Source organism: Anguilla rostrata, chromosome 13 (assembly GCF_018555375.3).
Source record: "Anguilla rostrata isolate EN2019 chromosome 13, ASM1855537v3, whole genome shotgun sequence".
Classification (NCBI taxonomy): domain Eukaryota; kingdom Metazoa; phylum Chordata; class Actinopteri; order Anguilliformes; family Anguillidae; genus Anguilla; species Anguilla rostrata.
The window spans coordinates 22,864,438-22,887,482 of NC_057945.1; the positions used below are offsets into that span (position 1 = coordinate 22,864,438).

Here is a 23,045-nt window from a genome sequence, read left to right on the forward strand (position 1 = left end):
GCTGAGTTATTGCATCAGTGTTCTTTTTTTATAGTGAAACAGTATGAAAATCTGTGCAAAATATTACCAGATACTTCATTATGGATTTTTTGATGATTTTCTGAATAAATCCATGATGAAGTACCTTCTGGACCAAATTATTATATGAAATGCTTTAACCCTTTAGATACCAGTACAATTCCTGCAGGCTACAAACAATTATAAAGAAACCTCAATTATTTTGCCAGTAAAGTGACTTAGGCAAAGTGACTTAGAAAAGTGAATTTCATATGGTAAGCAAGCACCACAAGAGCTGAAGATATTCAGTTACAGTTGTGTAAGTGCCACCATCAAGGTGCATACCTCAAGACCTATAAGGTACATAGAGAGGTTGTTTTGATATAGAGACATTTAGGTGTTGTCTGAAATGGGGAGTCAGATGTTTGAAGATCTGTCTTCCTGCATGATTGGAGGTGGTCGCTCCACCATTCAGGGGGTAATGTCCGAGAACAGCCGGGGGCCACGATAAGCTCAACTTACTGATGTTTTGCAGGAAACAATGTCTAAGGTGATGTCAGCATGAACTTGGTGGGAAACACACTAGTTAGAAGTGCATTCTCCTGGTTTGTAGTATCCAGGCGACTCTAATTCAGTCCACTGCTTTTTCAGTCAAGAGCATGAGCAGGCAAGTGCATCAGAGAACTCTGAAGCAGAGCAGGAAAGTAATGGTTGAGTTGCAGTGCCCAAACCGCTCATTACAATGCAGTGGAGAAAGCAGTGGAGAAATGTGATATGAACCATTCTTCACCATGTGCTCAAGGAATGGCCCACATGTGGCACACACCTAGAAAAAGCCTTCATGCCATGTTGCTGCAATTCCTCCCTTCCAGGAGGATTTCCTTCCTTTCCACTGATCATGTGCGGTCACCCAGTGGTTTGATAAGTATAGCAACAATGTATTCCATATTGGACTCCATATTTATGGTAGGTTCTGGAACAACATGCGAGAGGTCATTTTCCACCTCCTTCAATGAGGCATGAGATTGGCTTTCTTGTGGATGAATGGTACCACATCCCTCCTGCAGAATTCAAGATGTTGGTAGATTCTGTACCACAGCTGATCCAAGCTCTCCTGGCAGCACTTAGTGGCCCATTGCTCTATTAAGTGTCTTCATGGTGTTTCTACCTTCTTGGCCAATACCTGTGAAATCTGAATTTGACCCAGACCTGGTAAATAGTTGACCTGAAAGATTGAATCAATATGGAATGCACTTTCAAAAAGCCATTATGTCTACTTTGTAGGAAATATATTGAGAGCAGATAATCTATGTACAGTACATATTTTCTGCATATTGCCTCCATATGCAGAGGTGGAAGCTGATGAAGTGCCAGCTTTCAGTTACAAATTGGCGGCTGTTTCAAAGCCAGGTGTACGGCCTGCTTGAATAGTTTGGGAGGTGAAGCCACGTCTGGGGGTTGATTTTGGATTTCCATCTTAAACTACCTGCCAATCCTCTTCTGGCTAGTGACGTGCTGCTGGAGATCCCACAGAATTTTACTGTCATCATTCAAAGACCAGCAGAAGTCACTGAGACAATTGATGTTTTTTTTCCAGCAGTATATCAACAAAAAGTGGGTGCCGGAGGGAAAATGAGAGGCACTCAAAGGCAGATGAATGTACATCAGTGAGGAGGGGAGCAACCTTTGTGATGCAAAAAGTGAGGGTTTTTTTGGGGGGGGAGATTAATACCTAGTGGAAATCTGATGTCCCAGCACAGTGATGGCCACACTGTGCTGTAGGAGGTGCTGTCATTTGGATGAGGTGGTAAAAAAGGCCCTGATTATGCTCTTTGGCAGATTCCATGGCACTTTTTGAAATCATTAGCAGTGTTGTGTTCTCTTACTCTGTAGGTCACTCGGGATAAGAGTGTCTACTAAATGACTAATGTGATGTCATTTAATGCAGCGTTCTGGAGAAATGAGGAAGTGTAGAGCCTGGGGCTTTGCCCCTTGTGTGGGTGCTAGTGGCACGGCAGGGATTTTGAAGGGATATTGGGCCCATTCCACGTCGAGTAGAAAAAAGTTGTGGGTGGGGAGCGTGCTTGAAAGAGAAGGAGCTCACTGCAAAAGATCAATTCCTTATGCCTTGGACCATAAATAAAAAACCCTTATTTACATGTGAGGAATGTACTGTTTGTCACAATTATTTTCAAGTGGCTTTACAGACTAGACGCTGCCAAACATGAATCTGGCTACAGCAACATCAATCGGTCCCTAAAACAAATGTCACATTTCTGCCATAGCCAAAAGGAATTTCTTTAGTGTTGACTCGTTTGGGAGTGTCGTCAACATATAGGAGCAATAGTAGAAAATCCATGGGCAAGTTAGAAGTGATTAACACCTGTCAGACACCCCTCTGCCATATGTCAGAGTTGGGCATTTAGCAGATACTTCCTGCACAACAGAAGTTTCATTGTGCCTGTCAGAATGAACTGTGGCTACATTTTTACTGACTGTTTGGTATCGCGTGTCTTCATCTTTCTGCCAGGTGGAATATCTTACGCCAAAATTATCATTAAACAAAGCGAACAATTCTTGGATAATACTTATAGCAATTAATTGGATTATGTTGTTTTGCACATGTAAACAGACATTTGATATGCTCATATTTTATTTGAGTTCATTAGCATTTGTATGGGAAAGTTTTAGATTTGGTGACTGGTTAGATGTGGTTAGGCTTAGAATACAGAATATTACCTTTAATCTTTTGTTGTCTCAAAAGAGACATACTTATTATTCAACAACAGAACAGTGAAATTAGATGAGTACAATGCTGCAAGAAAAACTAACAAATGCAAGTCAGTGGAAATGTTTTTTTTTTTTTTTTTTTACTTTTCTTATGTTTTTTTGTGGTTTCCTGGCTTCTTCACATAACTCTTGACAGAATTGCCCATTTCTGTTCAAGCTGGTGTACTTCGTGACTCAAGCTCATAGATATACATGTTTTCCCCATAGGCATGTTTTTACATGTCTCTATAACCTTCATCTCATACTTGTTACTTGTACACGTACTTGGTGGCGTGGACTGTACATGCATAGATTGTTTGTTGTGACTGTTGATGCTTGCCCCTTCCCAGCAACACCCATATTCCTTTAACCCTTATGTTGTCTTCATATTTTGCATGCACTACATGTACACTGAGTCTAAAATGACTTGCCCTTGAATTTTATACCCAAAATCAATATTTTTAATGTAGCAACAACCTGTCACTAATAATGATTAGATAATCATTATTTATTGTATATTGTTTTCTGACTTTACAATCCCAAGAAATTGTATTACTTCAGTCTACACCACTCATTTGTACTGCAAAATGCATGTCATTATTGATTTTTCTGCTACATTAGATGTGTGGCGACTAACTTTGATTATGCCTTCTGATTTTATAACTACAGGCTTATGAAAAGACTCATAGGACAATCTTTGTACCCTGATGGAGTACCACTTTTAGAAAAATATGAAAGACCAATGTTTTACTCTTCAATGTGTAAGACCACAAATATGTGATTAGAATGTTCTTAACGGAACATTCTAATGGCGATGTAACAATCACTGCTGGTAATTGAAAGCAATAGAGGTGTAGAACACTGGCTTAGAATTTTGAAAGAACATTCTGAAAAACCTCATCTTCAGTGGGGTTTATCTATCTTTTTCTAATGGTAGAGTCACTCCAGGAAAAGTCATCAAATTTTATGCTGAAAAAAATTACATTTCAGGGGTTTTCACTGGTGTTAAACTCAGGATAGGGTAATTTTTGACTGTGGTGACAACAGGAGGGTTAAAACATGCGTTTTGTAACCTTGCACAGAATTGTCTGATTTGTTGGAATTGCTTTGATGCATGTGCAGTGCTTATCATCACCATAGGCTGGTGCTTATTTGACCGGTGGCCTGGGGGGTAAATGTTTGTTGTGCCTACACGGGTTTAAAGTAAAATAAAAATATTGCCCCCATAAGTTGAAGAGCCCTGCCGTAGGCCATACACCACTCCCAGTATGTCCACCAAATGCATATGCTGAAGATGTCAGAGCTCAGGAGGTTTGCAGCTCTGCAGCAGTTATTCTGACTGATGGATTGTAGTTCAGAGCTTTGGTCATTTATTGTAAAAGCACCAGTCTGTGCTTTCTGCCCTTGTGGGATTTGTCATCTGGCCCTGTGGTTTTGTGAAGTTCAATGTTTTTACATTCTGGAATAGAGATGTTTCCCCTGAACAACTGGCATTCGTTATTGTTTTCATTTCAATGGGTTTCGACTATGTTTCAGCTCGAGGCTGCTTTCTTCAAAGACCAGATGGACCTCTGTGATAATAAGATTCCTAGGCACTCCCAACCACTCAGCTTGAACAAATGTGTCCAGAATGTATGGTGTTAGATTGGAGAGAGTAAACACATTGCTCTCAGCCAGTTGTCTGTAAGGAGGATTCATCACGTGGAAAAGTCCACTGGAAAGCCAACTTTGTCACGGTTAAAAAGCGGCACTGATTATTCCCTAGTGCCTGCAGATGTACAGAACCAGACACACCAGAAGCCAAATGTCAGGACAATGTAAAACTCCAAAAAAAAAAGAAGAAGAAAAAATAAAGGCCTGAATTCCAAGACCCCAAGGTTATCAGATCTGATGGCCCAGGGTTGGACTTACTTCTGTAGTTCCATTTAACACTGAGAGAAAACAGATTTACTGTTCCTGTGTGGAAGGCTGTTTCTTAAGCTTACCCGTTGATATAAAGTTTGCAGTGAGTACAAGCTCACATAGGCGGGCCCAGAATTTTTTACTTTTTATTCACTTGGAGTTCAAATTCAAATTGGAGGGCTCCATTGCGTGCAGACTTTAAAATGATTACTTTGCCATTTGTTTGTGTTTCAGAGCTTGCATCGGCAGTTTGAGAATATCATAAAGGAATTGGCTGAATACAGACATGATGATAACTCAATGAAGGATATTCTATATGCTGCATCTGCATAGTGGTGTATGAGACCTCATCAACAAACTGATTTTCAGTCAACTTTCAGTGGGATTTTACATGCATTCATGGGCAGTTTAGGGTTTTGTGGAAAGTCAAAAGTGTCTCTAAAGGTGCTTTAGATTGTGTGGTCCTGCACACTCCCGTGAGATTGAATGCATAAACATCTGCAGTGTGTTGCCCACAACGTCAACAGGAAAACAGGTTCATTTTTAATTGCCTCCAAGCCAAATCCTGAAGTCCCCTCATGAACAGTGGAAGTGTTTTGTAGACATTGCGTATTATCAAAAGAGCTTCGTTTTTCCACTCCACTCTCCTTGGAATGCGAGGTTGTGTCGGGCTCCTGAGCGGCCGTTCAGTACTTCGTTTGTGGTCAGTGTGTGAGATGTTTTTACAGCTCCTGAGGTATTTCCAGGAAGGCTCCTGCTTTAAGGGTGAGGTTCTGGGAAACAATTTGAGCATTATTACAGGGTGCTGATGAGCTCTGACACATGTCAGGCTGTTAAGGGTTAATGGGAAAAAGCTGCATGCATGTGGAGAAGTGCTTCTGGGAAGCTTTATTGGAGGGTCTGCCGTCTCACATGACTGAGTGAGCTTTAAAAAGCTTAATACGGTGTTTGTAAAGACTGTGATACATAGGGGCATATTTCCAGTAAGGTCAGTTTTTCTCCAGCTATATATTCTCATAAATCACTTCATTGTAAAACGGAATTTATAAAACAGTGAGCAGTGAGCCATTGCTGTTACACTTTGACAACCAGACAGAGTCTGCTGGTTTATGAATGAAAGCTAAATTACATTATCGACACAGTGGTACTGTCAGTTATCAAGTGGGGGTGTGCACAGTAAGTAGCTCACATTCTGGGTTTTTTTTTTTAAAGAAAAAGAAGAAAACATTTCTGTCAAGCATGTGCAGGCCAGTCAGCCTGGCTCAGGTGTGAATGTAGGTGAATGGTGCTGGACCTGCTGCTGGTTTTGGGGAGACGTCTGTGTGAGACGTGGCAGAGGCAGCCTCGGCCAACCTGCAGATTTGTTCCATGTGTTTCCTGAGCCTCCCTCCTCTGCTGAGGGCCCGGCCGTCCAAGCCCTGATTAGCAGAAGAAAACAGGCCGATGAGACCTCCCCCCCCCCCCTATGCAAATGTGCTGTGGAAAAATATTTCCTTTTTCCTTCTTGCTTTATTTAAAGCAAATACCAGAGTGTAAACCTTTATGTCACTGTTACTTGGTAAAGGTTGCGTAGATGTAGGACAGATAATTGAAAAATTGTGGAATTTATGGAATTCTTTTGTGGAATAGTAAGGGAACACTTGAACTCTGTGGTGGACATGAGAAGAAAAAATGTAATGATGAGGAGAATGTTAGGAGCTGCACGGTGTCACGCGTCATTGATTGAAAGTATACTGACATGATGTGGAATTGCAGGGCAATCTAAGAAGAGTATTTCTGTGGTTCTTGAACAAGCTGAACCCTCATCCATTTTAAGGGAACACAAACACATGGTGATGCTGCAGAGCAATGCATGACCTCTGAGGGCTCGGCACATTGACACATACACGGTTCACATTTTGATCCTGTTTACAGTAGGTGCACTACCAGGCTCTCCACTAGATGGCATTATTTGAAAGGGCTTTGCTGTAAGATACATTTTCTTAAAGGATAACCCTGGCGATTTAAGTAAGTATTGTGAACATACTATGAAAACACCAAATCTGAAAATGTCCAACTCTAAGTGCTTTTTGACCTTTTCCTACCCCAGCGTTCAGCCATGAGCCATTCATTTCAGTTGTGCGCTGAAGTCAATTAAATACAGGAAGACATATTTTCATTTTTCAGAAAATGTTACTTATTATCACGAAAAACATGGGCAGTTCCGTTCCAACCAAATTTACTGCAAAACGGAGCAAATGGGGGATAGAAACATTATCGGTTTTGGTCTTTTCATTGGATATGTTGGCGATACTGGAAAAAAAATGAAAATGACTGTTGTTATCCTTTGAAATAAAAGCAAATAACACAGAGAGTTTGCAACGAGAAAAAGCTGAGGATTTAAATATAACAAGTAATCAAAATGCTGCCTCTGAAATAGTTGAACTACTTTTATATATTAAAACAATATGTACCCAATGTGTATCTTATGAAAAATAATTATGTCAAAATGATTAATATATAGCCATCAAAGGTTTTCTAGTTAATGCAAAATAAAAAATAAAAGCAGTCCATTGAAACTGGCACACACAAAACAAATGAAGTTTTGATTTTTATGTGCCTGCTTACAGACCCTTTTCTACCAAATCGCACACACTGCCATCTAGTGGATATACATGAATCTCCTGCAAAGACATTTTTAAAGCAATACACTAAACTTGGTATGGGGAACTTTCCAGAACAGCTAGTGTGTGTGCAAGTTGCTTGGCTGATTGGCTTTATACACCAACACCAGTTCATTAGTAGATTAGACCACTGCAAAACATTTCGTATAGGAACGCAAGAACAGCTCTCTTCAGCTGTCAATTGATGAGCTGCTCACAAGAAGCGTAGAGAACATTTTTCGATAACTTAATCAAGGTTAGTTAAATAATTAAATTGAGCAGAAGTTGGCAGGAAATGCAGACACTGATGACACTCTTTCCCCACCCTTGCACTTAAAAATGCAGTTCCCTGGCGCCACATGTGTCGTCTTCTTCTTTCGGCTGTTCCTGTTAGGGGTCACCACAACGGATCATCCGTTTCCATCTCTTCCTGTCCTCTGCATCTTCCTCTGTCGCACCAACCACCTGCATGTCCTCCTCTTTGGCCGTCCTCTTTTCCTCCTGCCTGGCAGCTCCATCTCCAACATCCTTCTCCCAATATACCCAGCATCTCTCCTCCGCACATGTCCAATGCACAACATGTGTATGTGCTATGAAATGACCTCTGGCTTTCATTTTGTGTTAGTATTTGCCTGACACAGTATGGGAGGAAGGGTGGAACAGTACAGGTAGATTAACGTTCTGATTAATTACCTGTACAAAGATTTTTTATTTCAAAGGTATTCTTCCACCGATGGACACATAAACCACTGTGTTTATAACATTTAATTGCTGTTTCAATACCCTTTTTGAGGATCTAAGTAGCATTCAGACCAGTGCATTTAGATTTTGTCCAAAACACATTGGAAAATGGTCCTCTTTCAATTCTACAGTTTTATTTAAACAACTGTGCCGTTCATGTGTTTAAAACTACAGCATCCACTACTGGTAATGGATTTAAAGTATTATAAATAAAAACAAAAACTCCACATATTTCCTCAATAGCACAGCAGTCTCTGTGCTGTCATAGTTCTGTCTTAGTATTGTAATGTTTTATTTCACTGAATAAGAAAGCGGTGTTGTGCTAACCCCACCTGCTGGTGTGACAGAGAAAAGCCCTTCATAGTTTACCTTCTAATACAGCAAGAGCATAATATGGTGAAGATGGTTTCTCTCTAGGTTTGTGTTGTGGTTTGCTGTGGTGTGGGAGGGTTGTGTCTTCTCTTTGTAAACTGAATTGCCGGTGAGTGTGTGTCTGTATTCTTTTACTTGCCATTGTATGTAAAGAAAAATAGGTGGACATGTCAGATTAAAAACAAGTGTAACTTGAACCGTTTATTCAAATTGAATAATAAATATACAAGTCCTTGTTTTAAGTACAGTATGCATATATACAATGAAATATATTCAGATTAAAGCATATTGAAAAACATATATCCTAGGATGAGTTTCTGTGGCATAATAAATTCAGGGGAAAGGAACAACTACATATTCGATTACTTAAGCATGCAAACTGAAACGTAAAATAAAAAATTCCAAATTTAAAAATGATCATATTACAAGGAAACCACCATGGCTGTGTTTTTATTCATTAACACGAGGATGCTCATGTTTTATACAATCCAATGATTGTCTTTTGTTTAGCCAGTTAGTGATGTTGGGTGCATTTAATGCTAATGCTGAGCACAACAGCACATGCGCTGTACACTGCACTCGGGTTTGCTGCAATATAGTGTAGTAATGTCCGCTTACCAGGAGGTGGCGCTGTATAGTCATTTTTGAGCAGCCGGATAAGGCTGTAACATAACCTGAAAGTCTGGCTGCTGAAGGCCTGCCTTGTTGCTGGAATCCAGGTGATTCAATTGTTTTTGTATCATAGGTCTCCAGGATCAAAATAGCAAACAAACACAAGGAAACAGACCTTTCTTATCACTCTTAAAACTGACCCAAGGTTAGTAAAAGTAAAAAAGGGCGTCATACTCCATTGTACACCGTTTTAGGCAGTGTAGGGCTGGAGGCGTGTACTCTGCCTTGTGTGGTGTAAAGTAACTTTAAATACTTTGCCATTGTATTTGAACTGTATTGAAAGGGATGGTTCATTTTCTGGGTTTTTAAAGAATATATCATTATTAGTTTTAGTGAATATTTTGAGTTGGCCCTGACAAATGTGTCATTTGACAGGAAAACTGGATGAGTTGACCAAAAACATGCACTAAAGCGCAATAATAATAAAAAACTTGAATGTCAAATGTCAAGTACTGTTTGTCCAGAATCCTTCTTCAGTGTGCCTCTGCAGGCCTAAATACTAGATGCGCATACCAAAAGCACTATGTAAACAGTCAATTTCAAGAATGTAGTTGTTCAATAGTAACGTAAAGTAATGATTGCACTTGATTCATCTAAAAAGAATGTTGGATCCTCAGTTTTCAAGGATGGAGAAATGCCATTTAAAAGCAAAGCTCTCAACATCTTCCCTTAAATGGAACAGACTAGCTTCTTTAGGTGTCCATTAAAATTTCATCCCTGCAGAGGTAACCCCTTGATTGGTTATATTAAAATTCATTTTTCCTTCCTTTTTCATTTTATACTCTTCCGATATTCAAGTAATGAGACCCTCTCTCTCTCTCTCTCTCTCTCTGCTCAGGGCTCTTAAACCTTGGTTGACAGTTTCTAATCCAGGTCCTGAAGGTTCCACATTGTGCCAGGTTGTTTATTTGTTCAGTCATTGCTCCCTGTTCATAAAGTTATTTTTCCCCTGAACTGAAAAGAGTTAACTGATCTGGGCTCTACTTGCGTAATAACTGTCTGGAAGGAACTGGCCTGATGCTGCCATGGTGCTGGTGTGAGGCCCTGCAGTACCAGGATTTAGGGGCGTGTGTGGTGGGGGGTGGGGGGTGTGGGGTGTGGGTGTTGGGTGCCAGCCGCCAGCAGGGCTTCACTTCCTCCTCCTGAAGTTCCCCAGCTGCACGCCCCTGCGGCCGGACACACAGCGGAAGGTGGCGGGCTGCACCTCCCAGTACTTGAGGGGGTTGGCAAACAGGCTGATGCCCACATAAGGGGACTTTTTCACTTTGCGTTCCACGGGGCAGAAGTCATGCAGTCCCACACTGCTGATGCTGTTGGAATGAAGGTACACCACCTGCATGGGATGTAGGGTTGCATAAGTGAGTGTGAGAAAGAAAGAATGAAAGAAAGAAAAGGGGTGTTAGCCTCCAGTCCAGGAGAGCTGTAGTTTTTTGGTGCATTTCAGCAACTAAGTGCTTAAAGGAGTCACACGCCTTGTTTCGAAGGCCGAAATGGATGGTTGAAAAGAAGCCAATAAAAAACTGCAGATACTACAGCCATCCAGGATGTGAGTTTGCCACCCCTGGTATAGGGTACAGAGTTATAAACTTATCTCTTTGCAACACATGAATCTGTAATCTCAGTGCATGGGATTTTTTTTAACTCTTTTTTTTTTTGGTGCGTACAGTTAATATTTTTCACATTAAGGAATGCTTATGTTTCAGTAAATATGTCATAATATTTAGCTGGGTAGGGTGTCAGTATTACTCACAGGATATTACCGTAAAAATGTATATCTGGTATTGATTGTCTGTATGGATTAAAGTTTTGGCAGTACATTACGGCGTCATATTGATCATAAAGCCCAGAGCAGACCATGTTAATAATTTGCCCTGTGTCTGATGTAAAAACGCTTCGTTTGTAGGCATCAGTGCTAAATCACTGTACAGTGAGGTCATTGAGCCAATGAGGGTGATTAGATGCTACAGGAGAGCGGCTGGCAGACAACAGCACCTTACCTGTAGATACTTGAGGGAATCCAGACCTGCGGGAACGCTCTTGAGTTTGTTATTGTCCAGGTGAATCTCTCTGATGTTGGGGATGCTGGCCAAGCTTCCGTTTTCTACAGACTTGATTTGGTTATAGCCCAGGCCCAGCCTGTGGTGCGTAAGGCAGTGCTTTTAACAGTCGGACACGAATACCTCCCTGATGACATCACCTAACTCAGGTCTGCTTTTGATGCACTTAGCCAGGGCAACACAAACAGCTTCCCTTTCTTCTCATATCGTTAGTTTATGCAACTGAATATATGCTTTAGTGAAGCAATTCTAGTTAAGTGCCTTGCTCAAGTGTGCAATGGCTGTGGAAATTGAACCTACAATTTCTAAAATAAGCCTAGTTTGCTAACTACTACTTTAGCGGATATACCTGTCTGAGTACGTTTAAAAGCTGATTTTTATCAATTAATATAAATATATATATATATATTACCTCAGTAAGTTTTTGTATTTATAAAGGTCCTCCAACTCCACCTTTCCAATCTTGTTGTAGTCCAGGTGAAGCTCAGTCAGTGAGGGTGGGAGGTCTTAAAAAGATTTGAATTGATCAACACATTTCCGGCCTGACTGACTCAAATTTGTACTAAGTGTGTAATGTCTGCAATAGGACGCGGCACATTCAGCATGCTGGTATACTTAAAAAAGGGAGGTTAGGATTTACCCTTATGATTTACACCTTTTCTGTCTTGACATATCTTAGTTGTAGAGCACTCAAGCCCTGATATTTACTAAAGTCATGACTCTAATTAAAGTACAGGAGGCAGTTGGATGAGGTTACCTTTTGGTATTGCTGTAATTTTGGCCTCTGCGATTCTTAAATACAAGGTAGACATGCCGTCGAACGCTCCCATCTCTATCCCACTGTTAGCAAGGGGATTTGCGCTCATCTCTGCAAAGAAAGAAAATACCTTGTTTCTACATTTTTTTTGCGTTCAAACATAACAGACTGCTGCATCAAAAGTAACTGAAATTTGCAGGTGCTCATTGCAGATCAAAATAACTTGTATACCAACTGTTGTGCTGGCCACACCATTCTGTAGATACTGATAGAATAATCATGAATTGTAAATATAAAATGAAAGGTATTTTTATGAAACATGAATTGTACAATGTGATAGATGTAATGATCCTTGATGAAATGCTTCTATCCTTCTTTTTCCTCTCAATTTGTAAAGTCCTATTATAATTGACTGGAAAATCTCCTCAGTCAATCAAACAGAGCATAGAAAAGCACATGCTCCCTTCCAGACCATGTAGTGTCAAACCACTGTTTCTTTTCACACTACAGTCCACAAGCTGAGCTCACACTGACAAGAACAGGGGAAAACACTGGCAGACTTGAGCCAGCAGACTGTGGGTGCCTGTTTGGCCAGCCGGGCTTGCTTACGAGCAATGACATCTGACCATAGGTAGCCGATTGAATCCTTCCCTCCCTTGAATGACACTAAGGCCGGTTATGCGTTGCCTTGCGGGACTACCGGCCACAATCAGCGCTGGCACAGTCCTGATTCGATAACAGACTGTGGGGCCCGTCCACACACTATCATGGTCCCTAAACCGGATGAGCTGCACTGCATTTTAAGCAGCTGTCCAGGAGAGCTCTACCTAGGACATGCAGGGACCTCATTCCCTGAAAGGCCTGCTTCTGGACTTTGTTGATTTTGTTGTCGTGGATCCTCAGCTCCAGGACGCTTTTGGGCAGGTTGGCGGGAATCTGTGTCAGCAGGTTGTAGGACAGGTAGAGCAGCTGCAGTTTGTTTATGTTGTGGAAAGCCTTGGGATGGATCTTTGAGATCTTGTTGTTGACCAGGAACAGCGCCTGTAGTCACAGATTGGAGAGCATTTACAACGACGTGTAATTTGCCCCATGACTAAAGTTGCAGCTCTGGTCTTTGATGTGAGTCATTTCCTGGCAGTAATGAGTGCTTAAAGTACAACAGAGGCACCCACTCAAGAACAGGTGTGCACATATTATTTTCCCTATTGTCTGTTACGGCTTCACCTCATATCAGCATGTTTCTCACATCCATAACAAACCCCTAATGAGAACTAAAAAGAAGACCACCTATTTGCATTCTAATCCAAGATGCCTTTTCCACCTAACTTGAGCTGAAATCAAATCAACAATTCTGACTTACTGTTGTTTATAGGGTCATCATTTACATATAATCTAGGAAAATGGCAATGCCCCCCTTCGCTGGTCTGCAATCACAGTTGTCCTGGGCCTGAGCTACTTTTCCAGTCCAAAAACATGTTAAGTGTGCTGTGTTGACCAGTAGGCTACAAAACTTACATAGAGGTTTTTGATGCCTTTGAAGTCATTTTCCTTGATTTCAGTTATTTTATTGTTCTGAAGGTCGATCATTAATGCGTCTTTGGGGATGTTCTTTGGCACTGCTTTTAAACCTGTGAAATGAAAAAGAGGTGGTTAAGGGGAGTTAGTGAAGAATTTCATGTGCCCTGCTTTTTTAGAGAAGAATGAAGAAAATATTCTACTTTGAATCTGAATTCAGAGACAGTCTTGAGGTTTAAAAGAAAACAGAATGCACAGTTGACACTTTTTGCAGTCATTATACATTTTAGCATTTAATTTTTACCTCTGAGGTTGAGATTATTCATACATGGTGTATTGAACCCATAGCTCAGCAATGATTGATTAAAATAAGTTATGTGTTTTCAGTGTTTGAATGCCTTTGGGCAGTTATCTACTTTGGCCATGCCCTTCAGTTGCGTTTTACTACTATAGAAACCATGAATGCTTCATTAATATTATTCCAGGATTTCTTTTCTATTTAATTTCACTTAATCACATTTAATTTTGACATGAACGCCGGAATTCAAATGGGACCTATTCATTTCCTCATTTGTTGCTTATGAGGTACAGTTGTCATTCTGTTACAGAATGGGGATGGTTTTGTTTTGTGCTCTTTAGATGACTAAGAAAAAAAGAATCTGCAAAGGGCTACGAGTTCCCTTTTGACTGCAGCCATGAGTGCATTGTCTGTGACTGAACATTTGGTATGCATCTTCGTTCTGCTATGCAGTGAGCACATTTTAATGTTAATTAATAGAATATGAAGTCATGAAAGATGACAGATGCCCTGGAGATGCATGACTTGTTTTGTTGAATTTTGTTTTGTCTGCGCATTTTCTGCTTTGTAGTTTGTGGCCCCTACTGTAAAACCGGGGGGTTCCGAACAGACCTAAACAACTTTTGTTTACTTTTTACAAGGATGTTTGCCTCTGTCCAGCTCCCTGCTCTTTGGGCTGTAACAGAGCTTACAGTTCAGAGCTCTATATGGAATTAAAGATGTGAGAATACATGGTGATGAGAAGAAGCTCATCATGTCCCCGCAGACTGGAGGGCGTCCGGGCCTGCAGCTGCATCACCCCAGCAGTCTCTGCTACTGCAGCACGAGCTGGCGTGTAGGCCATGGGTTACACGTTGTTGTGCTCTGAGAGGAGCTGACCAGCCAGTTTAACTAAGTTTAACTAAAATAACGAAATTAAACTTGTGGTGTGCTACCAACTTAATGTATTTTTCAAGTAATGTAATAGTTTTGGGTTCTCACAGTATATTTCGTGATCCTATGGATCAAAAATAATGAAGTGTATTTTATGGAAAGCTGTACTCTTTCCTCGGGGAGAATGCTTACTTGCTCGCCATCTAGTGGTGAAGAACGCATCACTGATGTAAGTTTTGTGGCCAAAGAATCCTGGCATGTCTACTATATACAGCAATTACTCAGCCATGTTCAGGTGATATTTGAGTGGATGTTCCATCTCCACATAGATGCAGGTTTTTCCAAAGGCGTAAGTTGTCGCTAGAATAGCAGTGGCCCAGAACCCTGTGATTCCCCTAACTGAAAAGCAGATTTTATCTGCTCTCAACAGAACCACTGAAAGAATGTTGGAACAATCATTTGTTTGTGTTCCCCCCCCATTACCTGACCTTGCATACTCATTTACAATAATAAATGAGTAATGATGAAAACACGTTTGTTTACAGATTCAACATAAACCTCCCCCTTAAGACAGCATTTTGTAAGTAAAACGTCGAAAGAATGCTGTTTTCAGCCCTTATTCGGGAATTTCAGGCAATATTGACCGACAATAGTTACTTTCTTTTGAATGAAGCGTGATAGCTAGCTATGTCATGGAGAGTAGTTAAAAAAAAAAACTAAAAAAAACAACGGATCCTTATTGGACTTGTTTTCCCTCAGTGTCGAGTTGAGCTGAGTGTTTTATAGGTATTTTCAGGTGCAGCCACAGTGCTGTCTGGTGGGTTTTTTTCTCCTCAACAATAAAGTTTTTGTTTAAGTGAGTCAGATGTGTTCTAAGTGCACAAGACCGAATGTGCTTTTGACATCAAGATGGAAAAACCATTACTGCTGTGACAATGAGTAGCAGGTGTGTCTGTGTCTGAGTGAGTGCACGTGTGTGTCTGTGTGTGTGTGTGTCTGTCAATTAAGGAATATGCGTCCTCTCACCCAGATCTGAGCACTGAATCACCCTGAGGAAGCACTGGCAGCCGAATGGACACTCCGGTTCAGGGGGCGGAGAGCCTTTGGACGGAAACAGGAGGTTGCTATCGTCGTCGTCATCATCCCCGGCATCCTGCTGCATGATGTCATGATGCCTCAGGAAATTCATAATATTGATTGGCTCGTAGGGCTTGGCCTGGCACAGTGCCAGGAGGCAAAGTAGTACAATCTCCCTCATGGCAGGGCCCAATTTCTGACAGCAGCGTTTAAAGAACCCTGGAGAGAGACATCGGTGATCATTATTCATTCGCTTGGCAGATGTCCAGAACAAAGCTGCAAAGCCATTCGTTTTACTCTAGCTTGACCTTTGTAGGGAGAAGTACTTTTCCTGGTAAGCATTACCTGCTCACCAGCATACCAGGGTCCCCCCTGAAATGTGTTCTAAGAAACCCCCAGCCCACAGCCCCAAATGGTTTCCATGCCCTGGTCATTTTGTGAAGTGTAAATTCATATTGCATGACCTGCCACTGACTTTTGTGGGAATTCTTTGGTGGCACAATGGTGCTGTTGAAAGCACTGTCACCTCACAGCAATAAATAAAGTGTTATAGCTAGCTGTGTCACGGACAGTAGTTGTAAAGTAATCTGTTTTACAGGTCGTTGCTGTAAAAGAGCATGCATGCTCAGTCAACCGCCCCTGTATAAATACAGGTCAATGGATAAAATAATTTCATGTAGTTGTTTTCTGAACAGTGATGAAAGATGTAGATGATCTGTAATTCAGGTATTCTGTTATAATGCTCCTCCAACTCTACTGTCCTATTTACATCCAGACATCATCTAAATGTGTAATCAATGGCCTCGGTATTTAATTTGTTAATGCTGTTTGTGCATATAACATGGTTACTATTGTTACTGTTACAAGTTGTATTCTGTTCTTATGGTTTGTCCTGAGGAGAACTGTTTTACAGACTTAAAGATTCTCAGCCAGTTTACACATGTACTGCTGTGATGCAGTTTAACGTTCTCATATCTACAGCCTCAAAGCAGTTTAATGTTCTCACATGTACAGCCTCAAAGCAGTTTAATGTTCTCACATGTACAGCCTCAATGCAGTTTAATGCTCTCACATGTACAGCCTCAATGCAGTTTAATGCTCTCACAGTCAGCCTCATGCGTTTAATGTCTCACATGTACAGCCTCAATGCAGTTTAATGTTCTCACATGTACAGCCTCAATGCAGTTTAATGTTCTCACATGTACAGCCTCAATGCAGTTTAATGTTCTCACATGTACAGCCTCAATGCAGTTTAACGTTCTCACATGTACAGCCTTGAAGCAGACCCTCAGGATCTGGCTAGCCCACCATGCGCCGTCCTGCTACTGCACAATTTAAACAGTGTTTTTATTGTGTCTGAATATGACTTTACCTCCCGCGCTCTGTGCCTGTGAGGGACGCTGGTACTGAAGGGGAACGCTGTTTACATGGAGTTTGTCTGGAGTGCAGAGAACCGTTTCACCTTTCAGTAAAATGCTCTGCTGTTTCATTTTAGCGTTAAAGCTCTGTGGGGCTCCTGATCATGCATGCATGGCTGAAATACATAGTTCACCTCCTGCATAGTTGAGTAGACTGTGGAGATGCAGCAGTGGCAGATTAACATACTTGTTGATTCACATTGTTTAAATTTGCACATCGGAACGGTGGCTGGGGAATTTTAAATATTAGTAGAACAATGGACTTTTGTGACCTTTTGCAAAATGTGACTGCATTCAGTGAATTGCATTTTTTCCTTCTTTGTCCAGACATGCATAAAATGTAAGGGAAGAAATGCATTTGTAAACTGCACGCTGTAATTTTGTCAATGGGGATGTCACACGAGCCTCTTATTTTACTGCTGCTTCTGCTGAAATATATCAGGCATCACTGTATCAGGAGGGTTTGTGACAGGAAATAGGAGTCTTAAAGGGATGAGGCAGGGTTCAGCATCAGTAAAACAGGAGATTCTACAAACCCCAGATTAAAGTTTGAATGTGCTGCAGGTGTGCATGTATGAAACTAATTCAGTTTAATCAAAGCTTAGTAAAACACAGTTTTGTTTGCTTTTGCTGTCTATATCAGTTTCTTCTTTTGTGTTGACAGTGAAATATTTTTAAGCCTTATTAATTACAATTTTTCATACATGCTGTGTATGTGCAGTGTTTATGTCAGTCGTGCAGCAATTTAGTGTGCAGGTGATAGTCAAAATAAGCTTAACAATTTCAGAGTATTGTTAAAATATAAGCATTAATTTAGAACATTTTTTAAAAGCTTTTATCAAGTAGGTTCATGCAGATCTGTCTCTTTTACTTCAGTTTCTATTGCTGTATTTATTCACAGCAGTACATTTACCTGTAACAAAAATAATGTCCCCCTCCCATAGTAATAGAAAACGCATACCTTAGGAAAATTGTGTTTAATCCTCGTTTTATCTTGAGGGAAAATTGTGAAATTAGATTCAATTGACGGTAGATCCAGTGTCCACAGGAAAAAAAGAAAAAAAAAAGGTTTTAAAAAGGAATTAAAAAATAAATAAAAAAGACAGCAAAAAGCCCCGAATGGAAATAAAAGGCTGCTGTTGCTGGCACGGAGGCTTGCGCTCAAATAAAGTGCTCTCACATCACGGTGTTCACGACAGATATCGAAAGCGCATTGTTACCACTCATATGTTTCTCATCAGCACTTGAGCCTCCGCCAGGAGCTTTAGCCTGCTTCTGAGTGCCCAGCCCCAGTCTTTACACAAGATCCACTGGTAGGTCCTTTGCCCACTGGAATAAACAGGTGGCTTCCTGCCATTCTAAATATTATACCTGGCTTTAAACGCGCATGCCGTTACATAACACTGAGGAATGGGTTTGGAAAGCCAATGCTTTTCACAACAAAAAAAAAAAACTGATTTCTTAAATTTCTTTCTATGAATCATCATCGATTTTAATTCTGGGTATCGATTTGCCAGAAAGTTATGTAAAGGGATCTGGGAAGCACGCAGCCTGTTCACTTTCACCTGTTTTACTATCTTTCATTGAGCAGGATGCACTGACCGCAATTCAATTCAAATGTGCATTTCAGCGGATGGATATGCTCTGTTGTTCGTATGAGTGAACTTGGTTGTGATATTGAGAGGATCATTAGTCATCAAGTTTTTGTTTTAGCTGTAGCCAGATACAGAACAAAATGAGAAGCAACGATATACAGGTATGAATGTAACTGCTAATATTCTCCCTTCTTATGTAACTTGCATATTAAATGTATTCATTCGTTTGTTGATGCTCGTGCTCATACATAGTACTAGACAGCCAGTAATTGGTTTACCATGAGGGAGTTTATGACCGCAGCTAGTTTCCATTTGGCATCCCCCCTGCTGGCCCCTTCCTAAAGAAAACACCTTGTGCATTATGAGCAGTTTGTGCATTAGAGCCGTACTTTAAATGCACTGATAGTGATAACATGACAGGCACAGTGGTGCAGTCTGCAGGGCGGCCGATTCTCTGCCCATATAGGCCTATATGAATCCCCCCATTCACAGGCGTTGCAGAGCTGCGGTGGTGCAGGCGGGCTGCAGGCTGGCGCACGCTCAGACAGAGATTCATAGGTGCTGCAGAGCTGCGGTGGTGCAGGCGGGCTGCAGGCTGGCGCACGCTCAGACAGAGATTCATAGGTGCTGCAGAGCTGCGGTGGTGCAGGCGGGCTGCAGGCTGGGGCACGCTCAGACAGAGATTCATAGGTGCTGCAGAGCTGCGGTGGTGCAGGCGGGCTGCAGGCTGGCGCACGCTCAGACAGAGAGCACCCTGCCCGCCCGCTGTGCTGCGCTGCACTGGCATGGTCAGGGTTTCAGTTCAGGCAACGGGACGAGCTTTCACTAGGGACACGACACGGCAGCCCCTGATCCTAAGGGGATTTTAGAATAGGTGCACATTGCAGAAGTGTTGCCCCCACACTCTTTCTCTCACACACACACACACACACACACTCACTCACTCACTCACACCATATCATTTCAATTAGAATCCTGAATTTTGGAACTGTTTTTCATTCATTGTATTTATCATTCATAATTAATATCACATTCATTAATATATGATTGTGAATGAGGCTAGTTGTGATATTTTACCCGAGTTGTTAAGAATTAGTTTCAGTCAAGCTTGTAGTAAGCATATGGAAACCCTTGCATTTAATATGGTCAAACCAACTTTCAATAACAATGTGTCCATTATTCTCCTGTTTTTCATTGAATTATTAATCAGCATACTGTCACATCAGATTTCAAGATTACTGACAGTAAATACAGTGATACACTTAGTATCTATGACAGTCTGAAGATGAAAATAGACTATTTAATACAAATATTGGATGTTTTTCTTACCTGTTTGAGAAATCCAAAACCAATCCTTGCCTTATAAGAACATGATATATGGCTGTCCTGCAAACCTTCTTCAGGAATAAATTTAAATAAAACCTGAATTTTAAGGTTGAACTGAATCTAAGCAGCTCCTGCTGAGTGGTTACATTAAATATAATAAACACGTTCCAAAGAAGAACATCACAAACTCTTCCTCTTTAGCCAAAGTGTAATGCATGAATATTTAGCACCTGACCGATATTCGAAAGAGATTAGCATGACACACGCCTATTATATTTTAGACATGAGCAGCGTTTGGTGTTTTACGTCCTTGTGCAGCTGTCCAGACCATGTTTCAGAGGATGATGGTGACAAGCCTCTGAAGATTAAATTAAAAATAGACACCGACGGAGACTGGAGAAGCATAAATCAAATGTGAGCAGTTATATTTAGAAGTTATGAGGTAGTTCCCCGCTCAGATTATGGCATCGTTGTCGGTATTCCGAACAGTTGTAATGAAATACTTCCTTGCATTAATTATAAAACACAAACTTTGGTTTGAAGCAATCCAGCACAGATTGCAGAATTTGGACTTTATTAAAAAGGGGAAACACATCATGAATGGTTTCACCCCAGTTGACCATAGAAGTCTGGAATGCGTTTTATTACTGCTGGGTTTTTTCTACATGGAACCTGATACAGCACTTTGCCCACCCAAACACTGAACTCCAGACATTCCTATCAGAGTCTCGCAGGCCTAACCTAATGCGACCCATACGAGGAACGTTTCCATACAGTCTGGCAGCATGCACTCCTTAGAGCAGATCAATACCGGGGGAAGTCATTGGAGGGACAGTACACTAGGCAGTGTTCGGTCATAGTTTTATATCTGGCTCAGTTTAAAATTTGTCCTAAAAAAAGAGTACTGTCTTCTGTAAAGACATTAAAATGATAAGCTACCCCATCTGAGTAAGCAGTTTGGTTTTTTTTTTGAAAGTTGCTCTTGGGATGCTATGATTTAGCATCTGTATGGTGATTAAACATCCATACAGAGGAGGAACTTGCATACTGCAATGGAACATCCCTGCAGAGATATTACAGCCATGCAGAGATGTTCAAAGAATCCAAGACCTTGAGTCCTCTGTGTGTATCCTCAATGGCGTCAAGTATAAATAAGTGTCCTCATGATGCATGACCTGGCCTGCATTCAGCATATTCCAGAGGGCACTTGGACACTGAGTGATGTGAATGTTAGTGTGTGTGTGTTTGTGTCTGGGTGTGTGTACCGTGGTATGTTTTCTGAGGTGCTTAGGTATGTAGTGTATGTGTTTTTGGTCACTGTCTAATCTGGAGGATGGTGCCTGTGTCTCATGACATTTTCACTGTGTTGCTGCTCTTGAATAGACTCTGCACTCCATAAAGTCAATACAAGATGCAGTGCCCTTGCTTGCAAAACAGTAGTTACACAAGGAATGATCAGTACCTAATGAACTGAAAAGAAAAAAATAGTAAAAGTAAATTCACATTAATGCAGCAATTGGTAAATGTGTAGGCTATATTCCAAATAGATATTGGCATGAAATCATTGCTTTAAATTTTTATTTATTTGCTTTTTTTAACAGTGCCACATTGTTCTGTCTGAATACTCTAACAGTGAATCCAAAGTCTCTGATGGTGAAATAAATATAAGGATGAACTTAGAACTTTTACCTTGGTAGAGGTTATTTCTGGTTATTGCCTCCAAACACAGGAGGTAGAAGCACTGTTTAAATGATGGCTTATTAATTGAGCAAAAAAATCCTACCTCATTTTTATTTATGGTTTCTTTAAAAAGGGACAGATTGATACACTGAACAATCGCCACAGTGTGCATAGCTTATGCTCGTTTTCAGTACCCATCCTTTTCATAGGAAAATCCTTTAATTTATGAAAGCAATGAAATAACAGGTCAAATTTAGAGATTAGCTTTTACCTGTAGACTACTCCTAGCTTGTTCTCATGTGACCGGAGTAAATGTTTTATGTTCTCCTCTCAGTACTGGACTCATATGAACCGTCACTACTGGGTAGAAAGCCAAGATGTGCGAAAGGTACGGTTTTCTTCAGGACACAGCTGCTGCAGGTTTTTGGAAGCTCGGTGCGCAGTGCTGCAAAGTCCGGTTTATTTACTCCCCTGTAAGACTCTGAGGGAAAGGGCAGATTTTGTTCATGAGCACCAAGAGTACCAAAGGTTTTGGAAGACCTTGGTTTATTTTTATAACCAGCCCAAGAGCTGAATAATACTCAGATGAAAAAATATCCAGGGTCAATTTGGGACAAAATTTATATGTGCTTACTTCACCAGAAAATTCAGTTTGGAGAACAGTCCAAATCTATGCTCATGACCTAGGCTTGGCAGGGATTTAAACCATGAAGACTATTTTCTTACATAATCTCTCTAGGGGTGTAATATTTTCCAAGAAGTTAAATCATATTTGGTACAGTAGGGAGAATTGTATTTGTGCGCTACTGTTGGGACTTTAGGGCTTTCTACCTCTGTCAGGACCACATATAGTAAATAATGCTTCCCTTACATGGAAAATAGCTTTTTAAAGTCCAGCTTATCAGAAAGGGGAATACATTTTACAAAATAGTTTCATTATTTCAATTGATTTTTTCATAGTATTAAGTTTTCTTATTTTGGTAAATAAGATTCTCAAAATAAGACATTTGTGTTCAGAATCAGTGTATGGTTCTAAAAAAGTCTTGGTTGGGGTTATGTGAAATCATGACGTTAGCTCATCCCGTTTCGACACATGGAGCACAGAAGGTATTTCAAAGACAGTTTTAAGACAGTTAACCATTTTGTGTGCATTTATAATCTGTTACACATTTAGACATCCATGTGTATGCACATATGTGACAGCAGGCATATTTATTTTATATATTTCATCAGGAATGGAAGATCTGCCATTTTAGGAGTCACCTTGGGTAAAACGGTCCATACGGATGGGGAATTTAGTGTTGTGCAAAGAATGTGTCTGTATAGCAGACACATTTCTGGATGATGTTTGCTG

The 23,045-nt window shown here is 40.7% G+C and overlaps 2 protein-coding genes across 5 annotated transcripts in view; one reads left to right on the plus strand and one right to left on the minus strand.

Annotated features, from left to right (window-relative positions):
* The window catches only part of cenpp (centromere protein P), an 84,501-nt gene that overhangs the window by 26,094 nt on the left and 35,362 nt on the right, over positions 1-23,045 (plus strand). The window lies entirely within an intron of this gene.
* Positions 8,594-20,328, minus strand: aspn (asporin (LRR class 1)). Of its 2 annotated transcripts, none has more exons than XM_064305911.1 (8): positions 20,015-20,328; positions 15,622-15,891; positions 13,425-13,537; positions 12,737-12,950; positions 11,910-12,020; positions 11,565-11,658; positions 11,093-11,231; positions 8,594-10,428 (listed from the first exon to the last, which is right to left on the minus strand). In XM_064305911.1, the coding sequence occupies exons 2-8, from the start codon at positions 15,851-15,853 to the stop codon at positions 10,225-10,227; spliced, it is 1,107 nt and encodes a 368-aa protein (XP_064161981.1). In that variant the 5' UTR covers positions 15,854-15,891; positions 20,015-20,328; the 3' UTR covers positions 8,594-10,224. The 2 variants fall into 2 exon arrangements, with proteins under 2 accessions (XP_064161981.1, XP_064161980.1); XM_064305910.1 differs by lacking the exon at positions 20,015-20,328 and adding an exon at positions 18,052-18,389.

Excerpts from the sequence above, each read along its gene's own strand:
- aspn (XM_064305911.1), bottom strand. The coding sequence starts at position 15,853 with ATGAGGGAGATTGTACTACTTTGCCTCCTGGCACTGTGCCAGGCCAAG. Across the intron at positions 12,021-12,736 it reads GAGGTCCCTGCATGTCCTAG|AGATGAGCGCAAATCCCCTT; the intron begins GTAGAGCTCTCC and ends CTTTCTTTGCAG. Across the intron at positions 11,659-11,909 it reads AATTACAGCAATACCAAAAG|ACCTCCCACCCTCACTGACT; the intron begins GTAACCTCATCC and ends AATCTTTTTAAG.